The following is a 26,878-nucleotide window of genomic DNA, read 5'->3' on the forward strand; positions in this document are numbered from 1 at the left end:
AAGTGACTTAGCATGCACATAGACAGTTGTGTAACCAACTCGACAATTGATACACAAAGTTTCAGAATAATGAACCTAATCATTACTTCCCAAATGATCGTCAGGTTACTTTGTATTTCTTTCTTCTCTCCTGTTCCCACCTCCCCAGGCAACCAATGAGAAATTTTACATCACTATAGAGTAGAAGGAAAGTTATGACCAACCTAGATAGCATATTCAGATGGAGACATTACTTTGCCAACAAAGGTCCGTCTAGTCAAGGCTATGGTTTTTCCAGTGGTCATGTATGGATGTGAGAGTTGGACTGTGAAGAAAGCTGAGGGTCGAAGAATTGATGCTTTTGAACTGTGGTGTTGGAGAAAACTCTTGAGAGTCCTTTGGACTGCAAGGAGATCCAACCAGTCCATTCTAAAGGAGATCAGTCCTGGGTGTTCATTGGAAGGACTGATGCTGAAGCTGAAACTCCAATACTTGGCCACCTCATGTGAAGAGTTGACTCATTAGAAAAGACCCTGATGCTGGGAGGGATTGGGGGCAGGAGGAGAAGGGGACAACAGAGGATGAGATGGCTGGATGGCATCACTGACTCAGTGGACATGAGTTAGGGTGAACTCGGGAGTTGGTGACGAACAGGGAGGCCTGGCGTGCTGCGATTCAAGGGGTCGCAGAGTCGGACATGACTGAACGACTGAACTGAAGTGAACTGAACTGAACTGAACTGAACTGATAGAGTAGTCTGCATTTTTGAGATTTTATGTGAATGGAACCAGGCAGGATGCACCCTTTTTTCCCCTTACTTCTTTCACCCAACGTTATTATTTTGAAAGTCATTTATGTCGTTATCCAATACATATTGATACATGTTCATGCACTGGATTTATTCTGGGAAGACCAGGTTGACTGACATTATATATGTGCATACTTAAGTATACACATGAGTATATAAGTTAGAGAGGTAAGGATTCTGAGAGAAACATTTGGTGTGCTATTTGCACACTTTTTCTATGGATACACAGGTGGTAATACAGATGTAGGGAATATGTTACCACTTTCTGGAGACAGCATATTTTCATGAAAAAGCTCAAGTTTTAGGCATCAAGTGGACATTATTATCTGATTAATAATCATTATATGATTACTGACCAGCAACCTTGAGTTGTTATTTATTTACGTGTTATTTAGCCTCTCTGTTCCTTCATGTCATTTTTGAAAAACAGAGACAATGACAACACTTCATACGTTTAAGTGAATTCAGATGAGTTCTCATTTTTAAAGCATAGCGCCTGGAGTCTGACAGATAGCAGGCAATCAAAAAACTGTTAGTCCTTTTCTTTTTCTACCTTTTTATTAGGGAAAAAATTTCTCATTCTTAAAATGGTAGCGCATTTGAGTTTAATCGTGATATCATAGTGCCATCTGGTGACCATAGAGAGCTATTACATTATCTGTATTGGATACTTCATTTCTGACAAAGTTTCTGCCTGGAAACATCCTGGACTTAGGAATTCATCTCTAGTGTGTCTGGGTTAGCCTTGCAAGGACAGGGAATGAGAACTGTGCTTGAAGACAGTCCTGTGGAGCTTGGGGATGCCTCCTTTGAGTGGGCATCCTCTCCTGTCAGGAGGCAGAGCTCAAGGAATAAGGAATTCTCTTCACAGCCTACCCTAAAATGGGCAGAGGTGAAGTTGAGTGTGGCAGGAGTGAGTGAAGTCTTGAATGACCTGGCCACTGTAACTTTGGCCTTGAGTCCAATCTCAGAGGGGTTTCAAAACCATGTAACCCCGGACACCACACAAATATCCCAACTAGAAAAGGAACCCCCTTCTCCAATCTAGCAGCCCCACCCCCACCAGGATGAATGGAGCCAAGACTTCCACATTCATCAGACTCGTGCCTGGACTCAGGTTACACCAAGTATCCCTTCCCTCACCCCACATCCCACCCCTTGAACAGCTCCCAAATGAGTCTCTGCAGATGGCTACTCTTGCCATCTCTCCGGTGCCGCCAAATCAAGTCAAGACTAGTCAGTTAATTAAATGTGAATTTTATTGTGCTTTGGATTATGTAAGGCATTGTGGTGGAGGCAGTGGAGAGTTAAGAGTGAAAAACGCGATAGGAAAGAGAGAGCTAAAAATAATCTACAAAATAATTTTTTAAATGATTGCATGCTAAACTGGACTAAGGGCTACAGCTATGTCATTGTATTCATTATTGCAGAAGCATTGAGATATTCTAGGAGGTGGAGGTTGGAGGATGGGGAGAGGCTTCATGGAGGATGTGGCATTTATGCTGGGCCTTGAAGGAGGGGTAAAATGTTGATAGATGTAGTGGAGGGAAGAACATTTCAGAGAAAATTCTGTAGAAGGACTGAAAAAATACAAGAGGACAAACAAACACCCCCAGGGAGTGATGCTTCCCAGCTGGGAAGCCTGAGAGGGCTCAAGCCCCCAGATGGGGTCTTCAGTACCAATGATATTAGAAGGCACAGGGCAATGGGCTTGTTTGTAAACCTAGCAGCAGCAGGAGGTTTCACAATGCAGTCAGGGGCCCCAAACTGGCTGAACTACGCCTGGATGGACTCTCATTCTTTGACCCTGTGTGGTCCTTATTCATCTTTCCTCTTGCCCACTGACTGCCTGAATGGTAGTTCGTGCGCGCCCACGTGCGCGTGTGTGAGTGTAGGTGTGTGTGGATGGGTGGGGGACCGAGGCTTTGTCTCCCACTGCAGCTTCTTCCACTTTTCCCTCTTGTGGCACACAGCTGGTTTCCGTGGAGCTGGAGCTCGGGCCCTTTCCACTGTCTGAGCCTCAGGGAACTCTAGCTCTTGATTAAGCACCTAGGAAGCTTCCTCAACATGAAGGTAAAACCTACTGTAGGGGGTGACTTGAATTAGGGCAGGACTACTCTTTCCAGAGGTGGAGATTGATGGTGGTGTTGGCTGATGGTGGTGGTAGTGATCGTGGTAAGGGCTGGGGACGTATGACCAGACTCTGGGTGCTGTATAAAATGCTGCTGGGACTGCTGTAGTGTTCAGTCAGGAGCTGGGATGTCAGGCTAGACCTGCTTGGCCTCAATCACCCCTTCCCCTTCCTCAATATGCCCTACAGGGGAGACATATTGGGGACCTGAAAACGGCAATGACATTGGTAGAGTATCCAGGCTGATGTTGTCCTGCTCGACTCTCACCCCTAGAAGCCCCAGAGATCTTTTATCTTGGCCAACATCTGTCTAATCTCCAGATGGGACTGTCACCTCCCCCTGTCCAGCTGCTGGAGGTAAATAGGTTATGTAGCTACTTATGCTACTCAGATCGAGAGGTATAGGGAATTTATCAGAAGAAAAGGAAAGTTAATTACTGTTAATTTTTCTCTCAAAAGATTGGTAATCTTAGATAAAATCTAGCATCTGACAGAAAATGAAAGGATGGAAGAGCTCTGTCAGGCTTCCCTGGAGCTGGACATTTAGAGCTCAGTGAGGTCATCGCTCGAAATAACCTTGAAGCTGATGTGGCCTTGTTTCACTTTGGCGGTTGGGCCACCCTTCTTACGCAGGTACAGCGACTTTAGTTCACGGCAGTCGCTGGGGTCAGCATCCAGGGTAACTTGGCCCAAGAACTGATCACAGAACTTCCGCTTGTTCCATACCTGGAGAGACAAGCCAACAGAGTGAAGGTGAGTAACCCTCTGTGACACTGGACTCTGCCCCTGTGGCATGTGGAACCTAATGCTGGACTTAGAAAGGGCTGTTTAAAAACCAAGGACTTTTCCCGAATACTGCTCTGAGTAGGGGGAAAGCACCTCAAAGAGCAGAGATGAAAAGCAGAGTTCAGGATCAAACTTGGCAGCTGGTCAGAAGCAGTAAGTCAGGGGAACACAGCCAAACCACAGTGATCCATCCTGACCTAGCAGGTTGAGGGCCATGTGAACTGGCATATGCTTCCCTACATGGGAATTTGCCGTGCCTATGTTAGCATGTGAATCTGACAGCATGTAGGTTTGTAGCCACAATGAAATATCTGGAGGAGAAGATATTTAGAATGGACATTCATAAGGAAGTCAGTGGTTGTGCCTAGTGGGAGGTATCTGAGTACAAAACAAATAACCCAAAATAACCCTTGCTCTGGATCCTAGTCATCTGTGATGCACTTGGGATCATCTAGTATCTAGTAGTGAATAGGAGCCACTCTGCTGGTCCCTGTTCACATCCTTACCTGAACTATAATAGGAATGTCAGTGGTCCTTCTGTAGAAAATGGCCTGGGTGTCAAAAATGGCATGAACGGTGTTCTTTTGGACAGGAGAACGAACTTCTTCCTTTCCACATTTGATGATCAAATATGGGTTTACAGCTGAAACAAAGTAACCATTATTTTGAATGCAGTGATGAAAAGTCCTCTTCGTGGATAGTCAAAATAATCTCACTAAGTCTACTCAGGGACTTTTAACATAACACCTGGTTAGTAGAATGACCTAGGACTTGGGTGTCTACTTTCCTTTTCTTTTCTATATTTTATAGAAGGATATAAAAATGAATACTAGACAGGCCTCCCCCAAAGACACTTATATCCCATTTTCTCCTTTTTAATTGAATTATAGTTGATTTACAACATAGTGTTAATTTCTACTATATAGCAAAGTGATTCATTATAGCCAAAATGTTTGTTCAGGTTTTCTGTAAGATGTCGTGGAAAAACCCAAACAAACTTTTCTGTCAATCCTTTATATATATATACACATTCATATATATATCCTTTAAATATATATATATATATACACAATATACAATCCTTTAAATATATATGTATATTTATATATTTTATGTATACAATATATATACATTATTTTTAACTATTCTTTTTGATTATAGTTTATCACAGGATATTGAATATAGTTCCCTGTGCTATACAGTAGGACCTTGTTTATCTATATCCCATTTTCCTAACTTGGTTGACAGCCATTCTGACTTTTCTACATTGAAAATACCACTGGAGAGACTCATCTGTGACCATCTTTTCTAATCATATATGCAATAATTGAAGCTGCATTTTGCTTTCCCAGACAGCCCTGCATTTCTTACTTTCATTGGCATACTTCTTCTCCAGGCCCTCAGCGCTATGCACCGTGATCTGGGTGACAACCTTGGGATAGCCACGAGCCAGATTCCAGCAGGACATCTTGGGCATGTCCATAGTCAGCTCCCTGGAACATCAAAAGGAAGACACGTCATCCACAACGAATGCCCTTTGATGAGGAGAAAGGCTAGCCAAAGCAGACCTCGTGGTTGAAAAACATGAAATGCCAAGGGGCCTAGCCCATTCCTCCCCAGACATGGCTTATGTTTTATGGGTATGTTTTCCTTTCCCCTTGCTTTAAGGCCCAGAAGATAAAGATCAGAGTAGGCAGGGCTGGGGTGAAAAGGTAGCTTTGGTGACCCAGCACTCAGAACATAAGAGAGATGCAATGAGGAGGGCCAGCTGTTTAAGAGAAGAGAGAGTCAGCCAGAGAACAGAAGATAAAATATAAGCGGAAAAACTTAGGCTATAGGCCCGTTCTCCTTAAATGGCAGCTCAGAGCACTGAAGCCCAGACCTCCACGAGGAATTCCTCACAAACCACCCCTTTTTGAGACACAGTTCTCCTACCATCATTTCAGTTAAACCTGACTTGCACAACTTGGCCCTCTGAGTATCCATCTAGGGGGAGAGGGCCAATGGGGTTAGGACTTGGAGGCAAAGCCCAGAATAGGAGTTGGCAGGGCTGGCCAAGGAAACGGCACCTGAGCTGGACAGGCACTTCACAGAAGATTCTCAGGAGGAACTCGCTGGTACGGCCATGTTGGAACATGGTTGGGACCAGCACGTAGTTGCCCTTCTTCAGGTACTTGCTCAGAAACACAGTGCGTGTGTCAATGTAAGTGGAGGTCCCGGCACGCTCCTGAATGTAGAGGTGGTGGAGGCGGAATTTGCGGTTCAATTCCACCTGGAAATGCAAGAGAAGGAAATGCTCCATTGCACTCATATCATAGTTGTTTTTTTTTTTTTTTTGGTTTTGGAAGATTCTAGGTCCTCTTACTAGCTTCATCCCTCCACCATTCTTAATTCCCTTAACTCCAAGGCATTCTAATTTTGACACTGTTTGCCATTACTGTCTCTGCTCCAAAGGCCTATTTTTACCTTGAAGAGCTCAAAGCCGATGATGTAATTGTCAGGTCTTCCCATGCGGCGGTAAGTGCGCAGGTCCTTTTGCTGTAGAGACATGATGACCTTGTGCTCATCCTCTGGCACAGTGAAGATGTACTAGAGAAAAGAGGCCACCAAGGAGCTTAGTTAGCACACTTCTGTTTTAGCTGGGTCAGCTCAAATGTCAGGGTGGAAAACTCTACCTCTCAAAGCAGAGACCTGGGTTATGTTCTGGGCTTTGCCACTGACCAGACAATGACCAGACAATGAAACCTTGGATAATTCATTGACTGTGAATTCTAATGTTTGTTTCTCCCTATGGCATTCGGCATGTGTTGAGAGACACAACTTCATGCCCAGGTGTCTGATTCCAAAGAGGGTATGCTTTCTTTTAATCAATTATTGCTTAGGCTCTTGGTCTTTTTTTCCCAAATTATCCCCTTATTTTTAAAGTTGTACATAGGAAAAATCAAGAATATAAAGACAGAAAGGATTCTTGCTTGACTTAACCAGACACAGCAGCATTCCCCTAGGCTAACCTCTTTTCGCCATCCCAGATGTGTGACTTGTGGGAGCAGTTGGATGCAGTTCCTTGGTGAATTGATGCTTTGCTATCACTATTATAGGGAAGCTACAGGGCTGTGTTGGAGACTTTCCAAACATAATTTGGGGAATCATGCCATTGGGAAGTGAGTCCAAAAGGCCTCCTATTTTTCTCTCTTCCTCTGTCTCTCTTTATCTCTCTCTTTTTCTGTTTCTGTCTCTGTTTCTGTGTGTGTGTGCGTATGCGTGTGTGTGTCTTTCTTTCCCTCCTAGAAAGAAACAGAAAACAGATGCAAAATCGTAGGTTCACAAGGCCCCCATAGATCTATCCTGTGAAGACACTTAAACACTGAAGCCAAAAAAGCCCATTTCATCAGTTTGGTATATGTGCCTGACAATGAAAGCATTTCCAGGGTTGTAAATGAAGGGAGGTGGTAATAGGAGCTTTCTTCTCTTTAGGGATAATTAAGGTAGAAGGAAAGGAGAAAAGTATGAGTTAAGTAAAGCAGCCCACGAAATTTAGTATCTTTCAAAATGGCTGCCAATGAGGTTCATGGAAAGAAAACACTCATGGCTAAGGCGGCAGTACAGTCAGAATTCTTGTCTCCTGTGGGTTAGCTCATCAGCACATTTGTGGATCAAAGCATCAAGGTTATTATAGGTTCAGGCTTTGGATGTTTGTAAATTTTGCTTTGAGATGTGCCCGGGCTTGACCTCTAATGTGTCACCTGGCATAGCATTGTAATGGGAGGTGAAGGGAATGGGTTCATTGATATCGTAGTGATTCAAATCCTGGGAATAATGACCTGGGATTCTAGACCAGAAAAGGGAGTCATAATGAGGGGGTTCAGGAGAATCACCTGCCTGAGAAAGAGGACACATATAGTAAGTGTGCACCCCAGGGAGCAATTCGGCAGTAAAGATATAAAAAAGAATTGAGAAAGCATCAAAGAGCAGATCCTTTCTCTCCAATGTGGGGCCATCACAAGGAGGCAGGGAGTGTCAAAGCATACCAGCAATATAGCCAAGAGAGAGGCAGCCAGAGGAGGTGGCTTGGATTTGATAATGTTGCCAAATCACATCTCTGCAAAAAGACACAGTCTACTGTGCCTTACAAGCATCTGAGCCCATCCCTCTTCGTCTTGGTTGATGAATATTATACAATAGTGGCCAGTGGGAGAATTGATGTCAAAGAAACATTCCAAAGTGAGACCTGGCTTCCTATTGCCTTGATAGTGAAAAGTGAAAGTGTTAGTTGCTCAGTTGTGTCTGACTGTTTGCAACCCGTGTCCATGGAACTCTCCAGGCAAGAATACTGGAGTGGGTTGCCATTCCCTTCTCCAGGGGGTCTTCCTGACCCAGAGATTGAACCCAGGTCTCCTGCACTGCAGGCAGATTCTTTACTGTCTGAGCCACCAGGAAAGCCCTATTGCCTTGATAACTTGAAGACAGAAAGAATTTGGTTCAAACCTGGGGATTCTGCAGGAAGGTATCACGGTTGTTATAGCACCCTCCTGAACGATTCATTAGGGGATCATCATTCACAGTCCAGCATCCCACCACCGACTCCAGCTCCTTGTGGCCAAAAAGTGGGTTGTTCACATTGCGGCAGACATTGAGTTCATGGAAGTTGCGGCAAAAGTCCTCTAGGCTCATCCTGAATGGAAGGAGTGCAGGAGAAAGAAATGAAGATGGTACTTAATACCTACCCCTGCAGTTCCATGTGAAAGCCTCAATTCTCTTAGCACAGAAAACTTCTCACCAAAACTCTCCATCATCAGACATAACAATCCCCAGGTTCTTGCGATCTGCTGCAGTCAGTTGTTGCCACTCTTCAGAACTAAAGGCAAATGAACAAAGGGATAAGCCAGTATGTTTGCCACTGACGTCCTACAGGAAGCAGGATGCCAAAGGAACAGAATGCATGAGGATTGGGACAGCTTTGTTTCACTGTTAGCTAAGTCACAGACTCCATGCCCAAGAAGGACCCACAGATGTCAGTAAGCATTGACAGCCCACTAGCAGCCTGAGGGATGGGATTGGGAGAAGGCATGGTGTTCGGGGGATGCAGCCATCAAAGTAGAAAGCCACTCACATCTCACTCCAGGGGCCACTCCATTCCTGTCTTCCCAAGGGGTTCCTCAGACGAATCATATACAGCTTCTCAGTACTGAAGACTTCCACAAGTCTTTCTCCAAGGCGGATCTTGCGAATATCAGTCATGGTGTAGGTATGGCCCTTCAGCAGACCCCAATCAGTTTCAACTTCTTGTTCCTCCTGGTCAGGAAACTGAGAACAAAAAAAAACATACATAAGGGCACAAGAATTGGGAGAGCCAAGGCTTGGCTCCTCCTCTTCCTTGATTGGTTTACACCAGTATGGTTGAAACTAGTTCTCTTATGTACATGGAAATTTGTTCCTGCTGCCTAACTTGACACAAAGCAAGGCAAGGAAAAGAAGCAAATAATTTAATATAACAACTCAAACAATACAAATGACTCATGGTAGTACATTGATGTGAAGAGCATCAGAATTTCGGGGGACTGGTTAATTCTTTGAGCAAACAGCTATAACCTCCACATTCAGGAGCACAGGTAGGAGGAATAATTTAGCAGAGGCTATTTATATCTGCTTGAATGCTGCATCGCCAGGTTGGAATGACTGGTACAAAAGGATGATACGTTACATATCCTTAGCCTCTGCACCAGGGCTCAGTGTCTATTGTTAGCTTTCTGAGTTTCACAGAGGCTTGTCTTGGATCTCCAGGGTTAGGGTCATGTTCCACACTAAATGTCATGGTCTCCTCCACCAAAAGTGAGTAAAGAGTGGTTTTGATGAGTACAAACCTCAATGGAGCAACAGATCAGACCTCCTTTGGTAAATGTCTTGTACAGTTCTTTAAACAGCTTGTACTTCTCCTCAACAAGATCAGTGTATCTTCCCTTCTGCATGTCAACAGTTTCAGCCAGTGTACCAGTGAAGTCCACAATGATATCACTGGTGGTCAGACCATCAAGGGCTTCATAACAGCCAAGGAGCCTAGGGGCAAATATGCAAAGTTATCTTTGTAAACTTATTTTTCCAAGTCTAGGACATCTTGTTCCCTCAAAATTAGAACACTGCTTGCACAGGCAGTCCTTACCAGCTAGCTTTTCTCTAGGCACAGAAGGAGAGAGATTTTGAGACCATAGTCATATTTCTAGGCTTAGGCTATGTTGATCTAAGTCCATGCATGAAACTTCTTTCTACCAGTAAATATTAGACAAGGAGGAAATCTGAGGCCATAATGTCATGTGATCCTTAGATTAGCCTCAGAAAGGGGGCACCTTTTTGAGGGAGCAGGTAGGGGTTTAATGGAAATTGGAACAGCTTATTTCTTTCTTATCTAAAATTATGGAGGGCCAGTCCCAGGTCCAAAGCACTGCCTCGGATCTGCCTGACATCCCACCCAAAGCTAAGCTGGGAGAGCATGAGTATGAGTTCCCAAGGATGAATATGACCTTCCTTCCCTTGTGTAGCCTGACCACTGACTAGTCAACCCCCCACCTCCTTACTTGGCGTAAGCTTTTTCCAACAGAGCATTCCAAAACTCATTCATGGAGGTGGAGAAGGAGAACACAAGGTCTCCATTGATGGTGGGCAGCAAGTCATCAATCACCACCTCAGTCCATTCTCCAAAATGCCAGAACCGGAAGTGAAATATCCCAGCATATTTATCTAGTTTTCGAGGGTCCCATTCCTGTTCCTTATAGTTGGGGATTGTCTGGAAACATAAGAACATTCAATCAGTCAACTTTTATTCACCAGACCATATTCAGATATTGAGATTACAGTTAACTTCTGAAAAATTCATGGGGCAACAGAAAGCACACCAAATACATTTGGCTTGGGTCTAAGTTAGGAAGTCCCTGGTAGGGCTTTTTTCCCCCACAATTTTTGCTTCCCCAGTTCAGTTTTGCTGAGAATAGTATTACCATGCTTGCCCTGAATGCACACAGGATCATGGGGGGCAGCAAGCTGTTGCTTAAATTATTTCCCACAGATAATCTACCAAGTCGATCATGAGAAACTGTCTACACAAACATATTCATGGTTGCATATTCAGCCCTATAAACCAGGCATTTTAAAAGGCAAAAATTATTCAAAACACAAGGCCCCCTGTGGTTTTAGAGATCCACCCTAGAGACTTCATGCAGATTCTATAGATGATAGATTTTATTCACACCTTTCCACATTTTGGAAAGTCTCCTTTTAAAATCACATTACACTTTCAGCTTCTAAAATTGTTTTTCTGAAGAAAATGCTCTACCTTTGTCCCAAATCAACACTTCATTGCCTTGAACTCTGCCTAAAGGCCATAGGAATTTTTGTAGTCTTAATAATTTATTAGAACCTTTCCAAGGATATATTTCCATCTTTCTCACCTTTTCTTTTATTCGTATCTGTCAGTGAATTCCTGGCTCCCAGTGGGTTTTTTAACCCCAGTAGGTACAGAGAGTGTAAGTATGCAGAGCTACTGAGTCTAAGTACTGCAAGTGAACAAAAGATCAACTAGTACGTGCGACAAAGCAAATAGAGCAAAACGTTAATGGTAGAACGCAGGTGAGTAAATGGATGTTGACTGTAAAAATCATTCAACTTTCTGTATTTGTGAAACTAAATGGAGGAAAGTCCCCTCCAATCGTGAATACTTCTGGCTTCAAGAATTAAACAAACTAAGAAAGTTACGAGCTGACTTTTCCTAAAGTTACTAAAGAAGACAAGAAGGTAGAAGTCAAGTGAGGTCCTGCAGAAAAGAGAATACCTTTGTCCAGTGACACTCCTGAACAGCCAAACAGGAAAATGCAGAGACCATTGGCTTGTGCCCCAGTCTCCCTTGGGTCAGCTGGTGGTTGCTGATGTTGCCCACAATCAGACGAGGGTCATCACAGATGTCCTGTGGATACAACAGTTGGTTCTAAGAATCTGAGATGTGTTTCCCATCAGACAGTGTGAGCTCAGCTGCACAGGACAGACCTCACAGATGAGGTAAGATCAAAAGATGACCAGGACTTCCATGGGTAGGAGAAAGGGAAGGTTGTGGGGTTGTGAGAACAAACACAAAGCAGTAGATCATCAAGCCACAGGAAAAGGGTCATGTGAGGGGGTGGAAGGAGAGGGTGAGAATGAGACAGGATGAAACGTGCTGGTGCCCTCAGACATAGTTTTTGCAGTAGCGGCCAGCTTGTAAAGAGGAGAGCAAGGGATTAGCACGTTACATTTTGATCCTATTTGTCAGGATGAGATTTCCTGAAGTGCCTGTACTTGGAAGGGTGATTGCATTTAAAAGACAAAGTCTGATGGAGGTGGACATTAATACTTCTCCCTCTCTAGGAAAATTAGTTAGGAGACCTTATATATGAAATCCATTCCTAATAAAAAACGAAGGCAACAGTGGTCTCCATGGCAACTAGATTTCCCTGCATCTTTGGATAAATTACAGATGGCAGCAGCACTAATAGCAGGTGGTAATAGACTGTTCTGAGGAGCACTTCAACAGACACTCTTTTTGTCCAGTGGATATTCCAAGGGAGGCTGGACAGACTGGCTGCAGTATTTGTTAGGGGTGTATGTGTGTCTTTCCCTAATGTATCATTAGTTGTGCCATTCCCACTGCAAGGAGGAAAATGAGGCCCAAATAATACAATTACAACACGAAGTAATAGAGGCATTTTCAAAGTATAACCAATGCCTGAAGGGAAGATCCCCAAGTTTCCCTTCTGGGAGGTGGAATCATTTGAATAGCAGGGGCAATGCTCAGGTTGAAGCCTTAAGAATGACTAGAGTTAGCAATTGGGCACAGGAGTGGTACGGAGGTATAATGAGTAGAGAGACAGGCATGGATAGAGGCATAGCCACATACATGACACTGTATAATTGAAGACACGTTTGCGTGACTCAGAGTATCAGCCCTTGGAGAGTTCAAAGGCAGGAAATACCAATGAAGTCTTGGGTAGTTGGAGACAGCTTCGTGGAAGAGGCCTTTGGCCAGTACCTTGACATTCTGCTTACCCAGCAGAAATAAATCCTAGTCTCAAATGGAAAGAAAATCTAGACATATATCCTTTAAAAAATTATTAAATAGACATCTATATTTTTCTGGTTCTCAAAACTCTTTTTAAATGGACATAATTCCCTTTGATGAAGGGTCTGGTCTACAGAATGAAACATTCCATATATTCTTTAAAAGCCAAAATAACTCTGGAAAGGAACAGACATTCTGGGCAAGGACAAGACCAAACTGAAGATTAATTGGTCATCCTTTTGCCAAAAGGAGAGAGTTAGGTGGGTTGTCAACTTTGTATTTTCCGGCCTTTTTTTTTAGGTGTCTCATCATTGCTTTTTTGTCTTAGAAGAAGACAAAATTTTTTTGTGAGTTGGGAACTGCCTGGTTTTTTCTACTCATGGAGCATAGAGCAGGTGTGTTGGGTGAATTCAGTTTTAATATTCTTTCTCTTCTGTTTGTTCCTTTGCCCTTTCTAAGATGAAATGAAACCCAATTTTTCCTTTCTGAGCTATGCATTACCATTTTATGCAGAGCAAGATGAAAAGTTATACCATGATTTCCTGGACGTAGATAATCCATATAATAATTTCCTAGCATGAAAAATCAGTAATGTGAACACTGATATGTGGAAAAGTGTGCTTTTAGGTTATTAAGGCAAATTACTTGCTGGTTTTGTGTGGAGTTATTAGTGGTTGTGGTCACATTAGTCTGGAATTTCCACAAGGCTTTCATTCATAGCAGGGATCTAGGCTCAGCAAACACTTTTGGTATGTCAACTTCTATTTAAGACCTAAAGGATCATATAAATAAGCGAAGAGACATGGAAGCAGAACTCAAATAGAGGCACTGTATAATTTTTCTCTTGTTGACTACTCTGAAGGTGATTATTTTATATACAATGTGTGTGTATGCATGTGTGTGTGTGAGACAGCACGTACGTGCATTTGTAAAGCTATGTGTAATCATGGGAGAATATATATTTGGGCAAAGAAAAACTCACCTTATGTTCCATTTCCTCTCATAACCTGGCCCATGCCCCAGTTTTACTTCACCACTCTTCACACATGATGGGTGGCTATTTAACAATGTGTTTAAAAAAATAAGTTAACAGTCCATAGACTGTCAAGCCTGAAACGAATTTAGAGACTAGTCAACCTGTTTATTTTACAAATGAGGAAACAGGCTCGGAGAAAGGCAGTAACTCACCCCTCCTGGAATTCAGCTGGTTAGTAGAACTAGGATTAAATCTTCAGATTCCTCACATACAGATAGAGAAGGAATCTCTAAACATCAACTAGTCCATCCTTTTCCCTTTAAGTTTATTAATGGCCACCATGTAAAGGATAATACTGTGCAGTTCTTCAGGGGTGGAAAGACAACCAGCTCTCTGTCATCCATCCCAGGGTTTTATGTCTCTGCTTAATGCTCACCGAAAAGCTCTCCCCCATTCTGGAAGACTGGCTTAAGACATGTTTTAGCTTTTGGTTCCAGGCTAAATATAATATTACCAATGAGCTTTAATCTCCTCAACCTCATCCACTAAATATGAATCAAACTCTTATGTATGTCAGCACCATGATGTGAAACATGGGAGAACATTTTTATCAAGCCACTTTTTTTTTTTTTTTTACCTCTTTAAGGAAATGAGACTAGAAACAGCTAAGGAGGTAAGAAGGGTAAAGGGTAATGAGCCAATACAAATCTACAGCCAAGTGGACTTTTTGGTGACAAATTTGAAAACAATGAAATGGCTTCTCATTGCATTTTCCCCTAGATTTGGACAACTGGGTATAATTCATGTCGGGGTAAGGAAGCAAGGCTGGAGAAATTTTCCTGTAAGTCAAAGCTGAGATGCAGAGTGCAGATGGGACATGTCAGCCCAAGCTCTGCTGAAATGGTAGGGAGTGGAGTTGGAGGAGAGGTCACAGCTCACACAGTCACATATTTGGGTGGCTTGAGAAGTAGGAAGATTGCTGAACCCCTAATGGTTCCCAGCTGTGTTGGCGTACTCAACATGATCCTGGAACTGGGCTGTTTCTCAAGGCAAATCACTTATTAGCAGGAAAACACACAACTAGGAAGTCAAGCACCAAGAGTAAGTCCAGGAATGTTCTCTGCAGACCCCCATCCCGGAGCCAAAGGCTTCTACAAGCAAAGTAGCGTCTCTAGGCAATATGTTGCCTTAGCTGAGCACTGAAAGACCCTCTCATTGTCCTCACCTCGTCTCCCCTCCCAGACTCCTCGGGGTCGGGGGAGAAGGGGGCTTACCATTATAAGGTTTGGAGCCCCCTCAACTCTATATGGCACTTACCACATCCACATCTTTAGTGATTTTTTTTTTTTTACACAGGTGAAATTTGCTGACAATAAACACTGAGGTCCAGGGTAAACCTCAAGAACCACAGTAAAGTGAAAGGCTGCCTAGAAAACCAGCGGCCAGAAGAACAGAGGCACTCTCAAAAGTGCTACAGGCTGTCTAGCAGTCCTGTGGGACTGGGGTCAGTGTGGACACTTACAAGTGAGGCTGGCCCTGTAGCAGGTACATTACGAGTAAGTCTAGGATTCTAAGTCATCCTGAAAGGCCTAGGATTTCCATTTGGGATCACAGGGCTTTACCAGCTAGTTCAAGCAGTTATCTTATGCTTAGAAAAGTGTACCATCTCCAGACACAACATGTAGGTGGACTTCCTCTCAGAGGCAATGTTGGCCCCTCTGCTCAAGGAATTCACTTTCCAGAAACATGAGTTCTATCCTTAGGTTGAGAAGATCCCCCTGGAGAAGGAAATGGCAACCTACTCTAATATTCTTGCCTGGGAAATCCCATGGGCAGAGGAGCCTGGTGGGATATGGTCCATGGGGTTGCAAAAGGGTCGCACATGACTTAGTGACTAAACCACCATCACCACCATATGTAATCTACCACTGAGGCTTGTGTATCCAGCTTCTAAAATCTCCTCTCCTCCTTTTCCTTCCATTCCTCCCACCTTTGCTTTAATACAGAACTTCATCAGCCTCTTCCCATACAAGGTAGCAAAATGGCCCCCAGGGAGAGTACTCCCTGGTGAAAGACCCGGGCAAGGTCAGTGGTAGTGGAGGCTGAACTCAAAACTTGACCAGGAGAGCTAACAGATCTTGTGCAGGTGCTGTGCCTTCTCCCACCACTGGCTGTGCAAATCCCTACAAGGCCTTGCTCCATTTTAGTTGGAGATTAGTTGAGTCTGATCCGAGGACACAATTGTAGTAGGGTGTGAGTCAGTCAGGAAAAAAAGCCAGAGGCAGGTTGGAGGAGCGAGTGGCTGGAGGGAGCTGGAGAAGAGACTTTCTGTGGGAATTTGGTGGTTAGATTTGAGCCTAAAAATCCTACCTGCCATTTTAGGATCACATGGTAACTCAGTGGAACTCAGCTCTTCCAATTTTCTAAGGTCCAGGAGGACAGGAAAGCCCAGGAATACAGGTCTCGGGGAATATACCTGTGTACCCAGGAAGCAAGGCCAGTAGCTGGGGTCATTGGACCAATGGAGGCCTTAAGGGGAAGGATTTTCCTCTGGAAGATATGGGCCAATGAACTGGCATTGAACAACTGAAAAACCTTCTCATAATCCCTGTCAATCTAAAATGGCTCTTCAGGACACAGCAGAGAAGTGGCAAGTGGGAAAAAGAGGAGCTCAATCCTGCCCTAGGATGGTGGGGCTTGACTGCAGTTGGTTGGTTCAATTAGCAGTGATGTTTACAGACATGGAGGCCGTTCAACCCGGGAGGGGCAAGAGACAGAAAATATCAGGTTAATCGTGCTTCTTCCCTTTTAGAGTCTTCAAAAAATAACCCTGCTTGCCAATGAGGCAGTGAGTCCAACGACCCATTGGGTCTTCCTGAGCCAATTTAGAGAGGTCTAGGGCTGTCTCTCAGCTTTCCTAATGGGAAGCCAGAGAACTTTGACGTGGTTCTTGACCACAGGCTTGGCCTCCACTCTGACTGGAAACTACTCTCCAGCTTTTTGAAGATTCAGATGGTCCAGAGCCTTGTTTCTTCCCCTACTCCCCCTCTGCAAGAGGCCCCCCTCCCCAACCACTTCAATCCACCATGATCTCCCCTTCTTCAAAACCCTATGTTGATTTACTGTCTGTATGCCTAAAATAGCATTTCCTCTATCCAGCATTCATTTATTATTTAACTCTTTGATAGCTCAATATCTATCTCTTCAACTATAATGGGAGTCCCTCATCTCAGATCTTGTCTGTATCTTGCATAGAAGCTGGCATAGAGTAAGTGCTACATAAATATTTCTCAACTGACTCTCCCTTTGGGCTGAATAAAGACTAAGCTCAGAGTATGCTCTCAAAAGGGAGGGTATGGGTCAGTTAATGGATGTGCAGCATCAACATGGTGAGGAGGAATGTGAGAACTCACTGGAGGGAAGCTATGTATTTTATCAGAAGACACACAAACAAATCTATGTTCCTTACATGGCAGTGTGGTTGAGTAAAAACTAATACAGGCTTTGGAGTCAAACATGGATTCAAATCCCAGCTTGTGAGCAGTCTGAACCTGGGAAAATTCTTAGCTTCTTCCTGAGACACAGTTTCCTCATCAATAAAATAAACATAGTATCTACCTTTCTTTTTTACACTGGGAAAAAATTATTACATCAAAGTGAATTTTTAAATACCTACCTTGCTTTGCTGTTGTTGTTTAGTTGCTAAGTCATTTCCAGACTTTTTGCAACCCTAAGGACTGTAGCACACCAGGCTCCTCTGTCCATGGGATTTCCCAGGCAAGAATACTAAAGTGGTTCGCCATGTCCTCTCCAGGGGATCTTCCCAACCCAGGAATCAAACTCGGGTCTCCTGCATTGCAGGTGGAGTCTTTAACCATTGAGCTACCGGGGAAGCACCACTTACCTTGCTAAGCCATTGTAAATTAGTATGGCATTTTAAAAAATGTATCGAAAACTCCACACACAGTATTTGGGCAAATAGCAGCCAAGCCCTAAATGGCGATTCCTTCTTCTACAATCCCCATTTCCCTTCTCTTTCTGACACTCCCTTATCTCCAAAGGAGTATCGCTTACCTCAGAGGCAAGATGGAAGATTGCCTTGGTTATTTAAGTTTTTTCTTCAGTGCTAATCCATCTAGGACTCAATCCACAGAATTTGAAAGATGAAGGCAAAGGACGAAGGTCTGAGCCAAGAAAGAGTGGGGAGGATGTGCCTAAAGATGGGCCAGTACAGGAAGCACTGCTGGTTTGGTTCACAACTGGGGAACGGCTTCATGTTGGCTTGTGATTTTATGGCCCATCAGATCCCCTGTCACCTCCTCCAGGACCTCACCCCCATCCGATATCCCTTCTTTCTTCTGAGTCTTTAACCTCTTCTACTTTACTATTTCCTCCTTAGCTTATAAATATGTTCAAGTCTGTCCTATTTGCAAAAGACACCCTCCCCTAGAAAACCTCCCTCAATTTCCTGCTTTCTTTTCAGCTACTTCTAGCCTATTGACCTCTTTTTTTTTTTCATAGCCAGTTATCAAAACAGAGTGATGGCGCTGATTATCACCATCCAGAGTGGCTCTCAAACAGCATATTTCTATTTTCTTCATGTGTTTTCAGGGAAAAAAACTTACCTCTCTCTATACTGAATGTATGGCTAATGAATTCTGCTCATGTTTTCCAGGTTTGTTGATAGGTCAGTGATCTACAAGGGTGTCAATAACTGGAGGCATAGAAACCCAGCAGGGGTTGTAATTTTCCTTCTGATGGAGAGAACTTCTCCAAGTCATATTCTCAATGGCTATCATACTTTATGGGCAAAAACAGAGACATGCCTTTGAATGATAAAGAAGACAAGCAACTTAAAGTGATCCATGTGTCTTGGCACCCCCTGGTGGCAACCTACATAAAGTGAAGTAGCTCATGCAAGAATCCCTTTTAGGAGTTCAAGTTGTGGAAACTGACACTAAAGAGTGACATAGCTTGTTCATTGAAGAAGGCAAATCTTGAGTTGCTGACTGAGATGGTTCCACAATAATGCTCAAAAAGGTATAATCATGAAATAAGATCAAAAGGTCTTCAGGATATTGTGAAGGTCTATGAATTCGCATTTCATAACAACCCTAAGTAACCTGTATACCTGGTCACCCACTTTGGGAAGGAGCCCAGATTGAATATCCTTCTATCTTGGTAGACTCTTTAGATTTAACCAGGTTACTATTTATTCTCCAAATGCCATCATCCTATCATTTTATACATTGACCTCCTGCTCACATAGGACTTTTGAAGGGATTCTGACACTTGCTTTAGAGATACCATCTACAAATGCTCCACAGAGAACCACAGTAACTATTAGTAAGTGGTGAGAGAGCTACAGTCTTACTTGGATCCCACGTTGCTAATAGTGGGGGATGCAGATGACGATATCTAAAGAGCAGCAAAGAAGCCTTCCTCCCCCCGTTCAAACTCCATCTTGTTCCTGTTGAGTTCTTTTCATTTATGCTCACCATATATAAAGAGTAAAGAAAAGGTAAAGAATCTGCCTGCTATGCAGGAGACCTGGGTTCAATCCCTGGGTTGGGAAGATCCTCTGGAGAAGGAAATGGCAATCCACTCCAGTATTCTTGCCTGAGGATCCCATAGACAGAGGAGCCTGGTGGGCCACAGTTCATGGGGTCACAAAGAGTCGAAAACGACTGAGTGACTAACAAGCCTATATAAGGAGTTTTTGAGTGACTAACAAGCCTATCTATATAAGGAGTTTTCTCCTTACTGGTCTGAGATTATCTTGAAGTTGCTGTGAGTGGTAACTTAGTAAAGAGATGAGAGTAGAGCTTTTTGAGTTACCATATTTACTCAAATGAACTTCCGAAAGAAAATAAGAACAGTATCTCTTTTGGTTCTTTCTAAATTACTAAATCTGATACAATGTGATTAAAATTCAAGATTCCTCATGTTAGAGAGTCAGAAGCCCATATCAATAAAACTTCTCATTATAAAGTTGTCTGCTGGGAATTTTTAGGGGCAGTGAAAATATTCTAATACTATAGAATTATGGATGTATGTCACTATACATTTGTCCAAACCCCTAGAATGTATACTAGGAGTGAACGCTAAGGTCAATAATGAACTACGTGTGATAATGCTGTGTCAGTATAAATTCACCAGTTGTAACAAAAGTACTACTCTGAGAGGCGGCGTTTATATGGGAAATCTCTGCACCTTCCTTTAAATTTTGCTGTGCTCTAAAAACATAAAAAGGATACTGGGGTATAAAAATTAAAGTTGTCTGCTAAATTGGTCTATACACAGCAGGCTGTATGAGTGAAATAGTGAACCAAGTAGAATTGTGGTGAAAGAGATAAAGAGGGAGACAGGAATTGAAACCACAAAGTTACCTGGGGACGTTTCCATATCACCTTTCCAGGAAGCAGTCGGTTGTAGAAAAGTGAATCATTCTCAGGCAAAAAGGTTGGATCACAGAAAAGTCTACCATCCCTGATGCATTCCTGCTTCAGTTCCTGGTACTTCTGGTTTTTGAAGAACTTCAGAGGAGGACCCATAATGTCAAACTACGTCTAGAATGAGAAAATTGTTGTTATTGAGGGAAGAAGTTCTCAAGTTTTTGAAAGATTATCTGAGATTAGACCAACAGATGCCATCCCAGTGATTTATTCCTGGATCTAGGCAACTTGAGTTTAGTTTTAAAGGAGAAGTCACCATTTTCAGGGAAAGAAGATCTCAGACTCTGCAACAAATTAGCTTGGGGCTTGGGGTAAGGCATCCAAATCATTTCCAGGTCTCAGTTTCCTCATCTGTCAAATGGGTTAATATGCACTTTAACAATCTTACTGGAAAAATAGATAATAAATGTTAAGATTGAGAGTTAAACATGAGCCATTATAATTTAAAGGGCAATGTTCCATTTTCCACTGGCAGAGACAAGTTCAATCACAAAACAATTCCAAATTTGAAGAGAAAGTGGAAAAAATAACTTTATTATGTTCAGAATAATTTGGTGCCTTGAAGGGCCACACACTTTGTGCTTGAGGAAGAGAAACAGCCCCTTTCACTTCTAACGAGCCCTTTTACACAATTCCTTTCCTCTTATCATTAAAGAGTTCTGCATTATTACTGGCCAGGGAGACTGACACAAAAAAACAGAGCTCAGCAGATGGCCTCCAAAGACAAGGAAAAATAGAAAGTTTGTATGTGTCTTTCTTCTTAAAAGTCTAGTGTGCAATCATTTGCCTGCGATAAAAGGCAGACTCTAAAATTCAATTACACCAGTTCGGTAGACTATAGATTTTTATCCCATGGCAATACACTGTTGCTTTCTTTTCTGAAAAAAATAATCATGGCTAAATAGAGAATTAATACAGTGGCTCTTTAGGCAATGTCTATCAGAATGCCCCACACTCAGATGTCCCTAACAACTGGTTTTTATGAGGGTAATTTGAAAGGCAAATTTGATTTTAAATAGCAGGGTTTTCAATGCCTTTTCATGATTCACAAAGATATATTTGTAGTGATTTTAATGATCCTCTCATGACAGTCAATGTTTAAATGTGCAGGGATGTAAAATTTATATGGCACCAAATAGTTCAAAAATTTATTTTAAGGGTAACTGTGTCTACATTCTGTGATTACATGAGGGTTGAAACAAAAGAATCAGGCTAAGGTCAGAGTATCTGCTAAAAAATGGACCAAATTTGGCAGGAAGCTAATCAGCACTTTCAAGAGTATCTGTGTAGTAGCACAGTTCAAAACTTAGTTAATAATGAGGCAGTTGCTATTTTATAACAAGTGTAATATTAATCAGACCTCTTTATCTCATTTTGTGTTCCTTCAGCATTACTTTGAAATGCCTTACTGGTGAAGAAGTCTCCCCATTTGAAAACCATAAAAAATCTTTAATTTGATGTTATTTTCAACCTCCAGTATATATAAACAAACTTACCCTTTCTCTGAAGCCAAGGACTAAGAAGCTGAAAATAATTCTTTCCACCAGTACTTGTTTATTGGAAATTGTTTTTCAAACGGAAGGCTACAGGACGCTGCAAATACCAAAATGCTTTCAGTCTTCAGGTTTAAGTCTGTCTATAGGTTTGAAATATTAATGTTTATTTCACTGTATGTGAAATCCTGGATGGTATCAGTAATACTTTTCTGTTAAGCAGCATCAGAGCCAGTCTGAATGCGTGCCCAGGCTCCCTTCTGGAGCCTTTTACAAATGGATCCCAATTTTCATGTGTGCTCAAATTTATAACAAACACTACTGTGCCTCTTGGCTTTTCCTGGAAGGTTGGGTGGATTGCCAGAGGCTGGGGACCACAAATGGGGGGTTGTCTGGGGCAATTAAGATATTAGTTTGCTAGAGCCTCCTGGTCCCGGAACATTTTGGATAAATGAGTATTTCCTGTTCTTGGGAAGCCCCTCTGCCCCTGCCAGTCTCCCTTGTTAGCCGGTCAACTGGGGAGGCAGGCAGGAACCTGCAAATGGAATCCCCATTATATCAAGAGGGCCTGTCTACAGACAGGAATGGCATCAACTGAGAAGAAAATCAAGTTTACTTTTCAAAACTGGTATGATCCCAGTTGACTTTATCAGAGGCGGGATGTACAGCTGGTGCAGATAATTCAGGCCTTTAAGTGAGGGCACAAGTATTCTGGAGGAGCACAGGAAATAAGGAAAAGCAAGCTACCAGCCTCAACTTTGACTGGTTCTGGTTAGGGTACAATTGTAGTCCCACGTCCTGTTGGACTTGCAGACTAGAATTGACCGCAATTTCTGATTAGGCAGCAGGAGAACTATGTTCCATTTGTTGTGACCTTGGTTTCTTTGTGTCTCAATTTTCTCATCAGGGGAGTGGGGCTATTTATCCTATCCTTACTCTGTGGCTGTCCCTAATGAGATGGTTAGTGTATAGGTTTTTGAATACAAAGAAAGGGCTCCATAAATGCAAAATATACACTGTAAGCCCTCTCACTGCCTGGCACAGAGCTAGGCATACAACCATCATTCAGGACACATTTGTAGGATGGATGAATGCCTTATGGAGAAAATTCATGTTTGTGTGGCAAATTATTGCTTGATGGGTGCATTTCAGCTCATATTCCCTTCATGAAAGCTGTGTTTAGTAGATGTTATCTGGGTCCTTCATTTTGTATCTTCAGAAATGGCTGCTCAGACAAGGAGCAGCTAGAAAATGGTGGCTCTGTGACACCAGATTTAGTGTCCTGACTTTTTCCACACCACACTGCTTCCTTTGCTCACTGCTTTCTTAAAGAAGGGTTTTTTTTTTGTTTGTTTGTTTGTTTTTAGCTCAGATGAGGAAAACCCTCCAAAGCAAACATGATACCTAACTTTGAGGCACTCTGCCTAGAATTTATTGCCGTGGTGAATATTTAAAAGGCCCTTTATTTCCATGGTTTGATAAGCATGGGAGCATCTGAACCCTTCATATCCCAAGGTTCATCCCATTGCATCTCAGAAAATTTTCAGAGACTCAGAAACTTGGAATTGGGTTCATCATCAACAACTTGCCCTGTCAGGGCATAAGAGAGTGAAGAAGGGAATGTTCCTTCTTTGCTAACTTGCTGCATCCAGCTGTGAAGACCAGGGAGCCTCTAGGTTAAAGACCACATATAGGAAAGTCGGTAAACAGAATCAAAGCTGGGGCTGCTTTGCATATCAATGAAAGAGAGCCTTCAGCTAACGAAGGGAACGGAACGAAAGGAACGTTCGCATTTAAGAAGAGGGACCTTGCTTCTCAGACGGCTAGTATTATGGGAGGCTGGGTGTAAAAGAGTGTGGAGTTTTGTATTGAGATAATGGTCTTCAGCCGTTCTGTTTGAGCAGGGCTCCTCCACACCCCAGGGTGTGGTGAGTTCAGAATTGCCAATGGAAATTGAGGGAGCCTGCCACGTAGAACACGAGGTCGCACTTAGGAGAGGGACCTTTTGCTGCTCCCTCAACTGGAAAGCTTGGGCAGCTGGACAAACTCTTAAGAGGAAAATCGCTTGTTCTTTACCTGTGGGTCAGCCTTAGAGTAGAAACCAGATTTTGCTCTAAGAAGTGTATTCTTCTCAGTTTATTCAAGAGTGATGATCAGATAGGAGAAATCCAGTCTGCGGTTTATAAACTGGTTTCGATTGGGATGAGAGAGAAGGGAGGGGAAGGCATTTAAGGGAGGGAGAGAGGGAGGGAAGGGGGCCCCTGGGGTGTTGTTTCTGGCTGGTTTCTCCTTTCCCCCCAGTTTTCCCCATGCGCTCTACCTGGGGCACATTTGGAGGTCAAAGCAATTAGGTGTTTGCAGAGCAAATTGAACACTCAAGACTTGACTCTGCCCTGACATGAAGTCACAGCCACTTTCAGCACAGTGAGCGACCCCTTATCCTCACTCCTGCAGCTGCGTGGGATGAGAGAAACAGGGCTTGTAGAAGGAGAATTAATAAAAATCCAGCATCCACATGTTATACGGCAGAGTATGTTCCGGGTCCACACAGGCAGAGGCATAGCCACACCTGTGGGCACATATCTGCTGTGGGGAACATACGGCTGTTCTGATTCAAACAGTTGGCCAGATATCCTGAGGTCTGAAGTGTTAGTGTTAGTCACTCAGTCGTGCCCGACTCTTTGCGAACCCATGGACTGCAGCCCACCAGGCTCCTCTGTCCATGAGATTTTTCCAGGCAAGGATACTGGAGTGGGTTGCCATTTCCTTCTGCAGGGGATCTTCCCAACCCAGGGACTGAACCCAGGTCTCCTGTGCCGCAGACAGATTCTTTTACCGACTGGGCTACAAGGGAAGCCCCCACAAAAGTCGTATGACCCAAACTTACATAGGACACATCTACTCTGCCCAGAGAGAAGACTCTGTTCAAAGAAATTCCAAGAAAAACAGAAAACACAATTTCCTTTAATTACGTTGTTGCAGACCTCTATAAAAAAAAAAATTCAAAATCCTACAAAGAGCACAGGTAGTCAGGAGATCCAGGGTCAAGTCCCAAATACCATCATTTAGTGTAAATAACATCTCTGTCCCTCAGTTTCCCCATAAGAGCAATGGGACTAAAATAGCTGCCCCATTCACTTCGGGGTGTTACTGGGGACAGCTAACAAAATTAGGAATATGAACTTGCTTTTTAACTATTACAGAGAAGATCAATGTAGGGCAGTAGTATTAGGAAACACTCATTTTGAGCAAATTAAATCTCTTTCTTGTCCTTATTGGGAAATGAGGATATTTAACCATATATAAGACACTCACAAACATTCAAAAGACCAATGTAAAATGGCCCCTCTGCCTTTCAATACCTCCCCTCTGTTCCACCTCTCCATTCTGGCTGATTTGCCCCCCTAACCCTTTTCTCCCCCTCTTGGCTTGAATAAGCCCATCCTATAATTCTAATTTTACAGTCTTTCAGAAACCTACTTTCAATTATTCTAGAATGTTATACTGGATGGACTCTTAGAGGTAGATTGCTTAGTCCAATTCCTTGCTTTTACAGGGAAGTAAAGGGACTTGTCCAAGGTTACACAGTTAGTGACTAAAACCTGGACCTCCTGACTCGTCTTTTTCTTTTTTTTTAACCACGGTTTTTTAAAAGAAAGCGGAGCTTGGGGGAGCATGCAAACACAAAACCTGAGGACATTGCTTGTGAAAATGTGTATTGTCCTCTTCTTATGAGAATGCACTTAGGAGTTTTGTTTTTGAATTGCTGTCAGAAGGTGAGATGATTTCAAATCAAGGCTAATCAAAGAAACACTGTTTGGGGGTCACAAAGGGGCTTTTTCTGCTTTTAATTTGGGGACTGAAAACACCCAGGGATACAGAAAGCCAGAAAGGATACAAAAAGCCTGCTTTTTAACCTATTCCTGACGACACAAGTGTTTAGACTCCCTTGCCTGCTAAGGACTCAAGGATAAAGAAAGAATGCTATTCAAATCCAAAGTATTCATACAGGCACACGCGCGTGTGCGCGCACACACGCACAGACACACAAACTGCAAGAGGAATGCCAGTTAGCCGTCCCCCATAGATTCTTTTTCTACATTCCTTCAGACTATAAAACGTCCTTAATGTCACAACAACGATTAGCAAATGAGATATTAGCTGATTTTCGATAAAAACATTAATACAGACAAAGGATACTTTATCTTGAAGCCAGAAGTGACTGTCAGAATGGCAGAACCTGTTGAATTTTCCTCCGTGCTTTTCACTATATTTCAAGCCCCAAATCCTCAGAACTAATTTTCAATTGCAATGCTCCAGTCCCTTCTCACCTCAGCCTGCTCTGGTCAAGTGGCCCAGCTGAGCCCCAAGAACAGGGCAGTTGGGGGTTGTGGAGAGAGTCCCAACTGAAAATCAAAGTTTAAACCAATGCAAAAATCAGAGGAAAATAAAACCAAGGCTATCCTGAAATTGTTGAGATCAACCTGTCACCAGGACAGGAGGGTCCCAGCTCTGCAGACAGGAAAGACTTTACAGCCATTCCCTCCTGTGCTGCCGTGCACCGTCCAGGCACCCTACTGCCAAGGCTTAAAGACCTTGTGCACAGAGTGTGGCTCCAAGATTTTGCCTGCATTTCCACAATGTGTCCATGGTTGGGGATCAGCAGAAGCTAGAATAAAGCCCTGACAATGTGGTCTCCCTCCTACACTAGCCTCCCAGGAATGGAAAATCAAAAAAAAAAAAAAAAAAAGACAACAACCAAACAAACAAACCCTGAGCAGATATCACCAGAAAAATCTCATGGTCAGACATCCACAATTACCCACCTTAGACATACCAAAAGAAGCAATCCAAAATTCCATTAGTTTTGAAGTTTACAAACTGTTATTATGCACACATATTCAATCCAGACAAACTGTAAAACGATAGCTGTGGAGTTTACCTATGAAGTTCAAGTTTCTTCACTTCATTTAGATACTCAGTTATCCAGCAAATAAGATTGCAGGATGAGTTTGTGAATGTCTGCTCTCCTCACCTGAGTTATCCCAGGAGACTTGCTGCTGCTGCTGCTGCTGCTGCTGCTGCTGCTGCTGCTGCCGCCGCTGCCGCTGCTGCTGCTCTGCACCAGGTAACCCCTACAAAGGCTGTCCAGTAAGTGCGGCTGAACAAAG

General features: G+C 43.0%; 1 protein-coding gene across 1 annotated transcript; it reads right to left on the bottom strand.

Annotated features, from left to right (window-relative positions):
• Positions 1-2,036: 2,036 nt before the first annotated feature.
• On the bottom strand, positions 2,037-26,878 carry CAPN6 (calpain 6). Its single transcript, XM_052663016.1, has 13 exons — positions 26,743-26,878; positions 20,149-20,328; positions 11,524-11,655; positions 10,274-10,482; positions 9,566-9,758; positions 8,815-9,008; positions 8,482-8,559; positions 8,190-8,376; positions 6,171-6,293; positions 5,774-5,976; positions 5,076-5,197; positions 4,211-4,347; positions 2,037-3,644 (listed from the first exon to the last, which is right to left on the bottom strand). Exons 2-13 carry the CDS (start codon positions 20,311-20,313, stop codon positions 3,462-3,464), a joined length of 1,926 nt encoding a protein of 641 aa, XP_052518976.1. The 5' UTR covers positions 20,314-20,328; positions 26,743-26,878; the 3' UTR covers positions 2,037-3,461.

The sequence above is a fragment of the Budorcas taxicolor genome, chromosome X, assembly GCF_023091745.1.
Source record: "Budorcas taxicolor isolate Tak-1 chromosome X, Takin1.1, whole genome shotgun sequence".
In the NCBI taxonomy this organism is placed as follows: Eukaryota; Metazoa; Chordata; class Mammalia; order Artiodactyla; family Bovidae; genus Budorcas; species Budorcas taxicolor.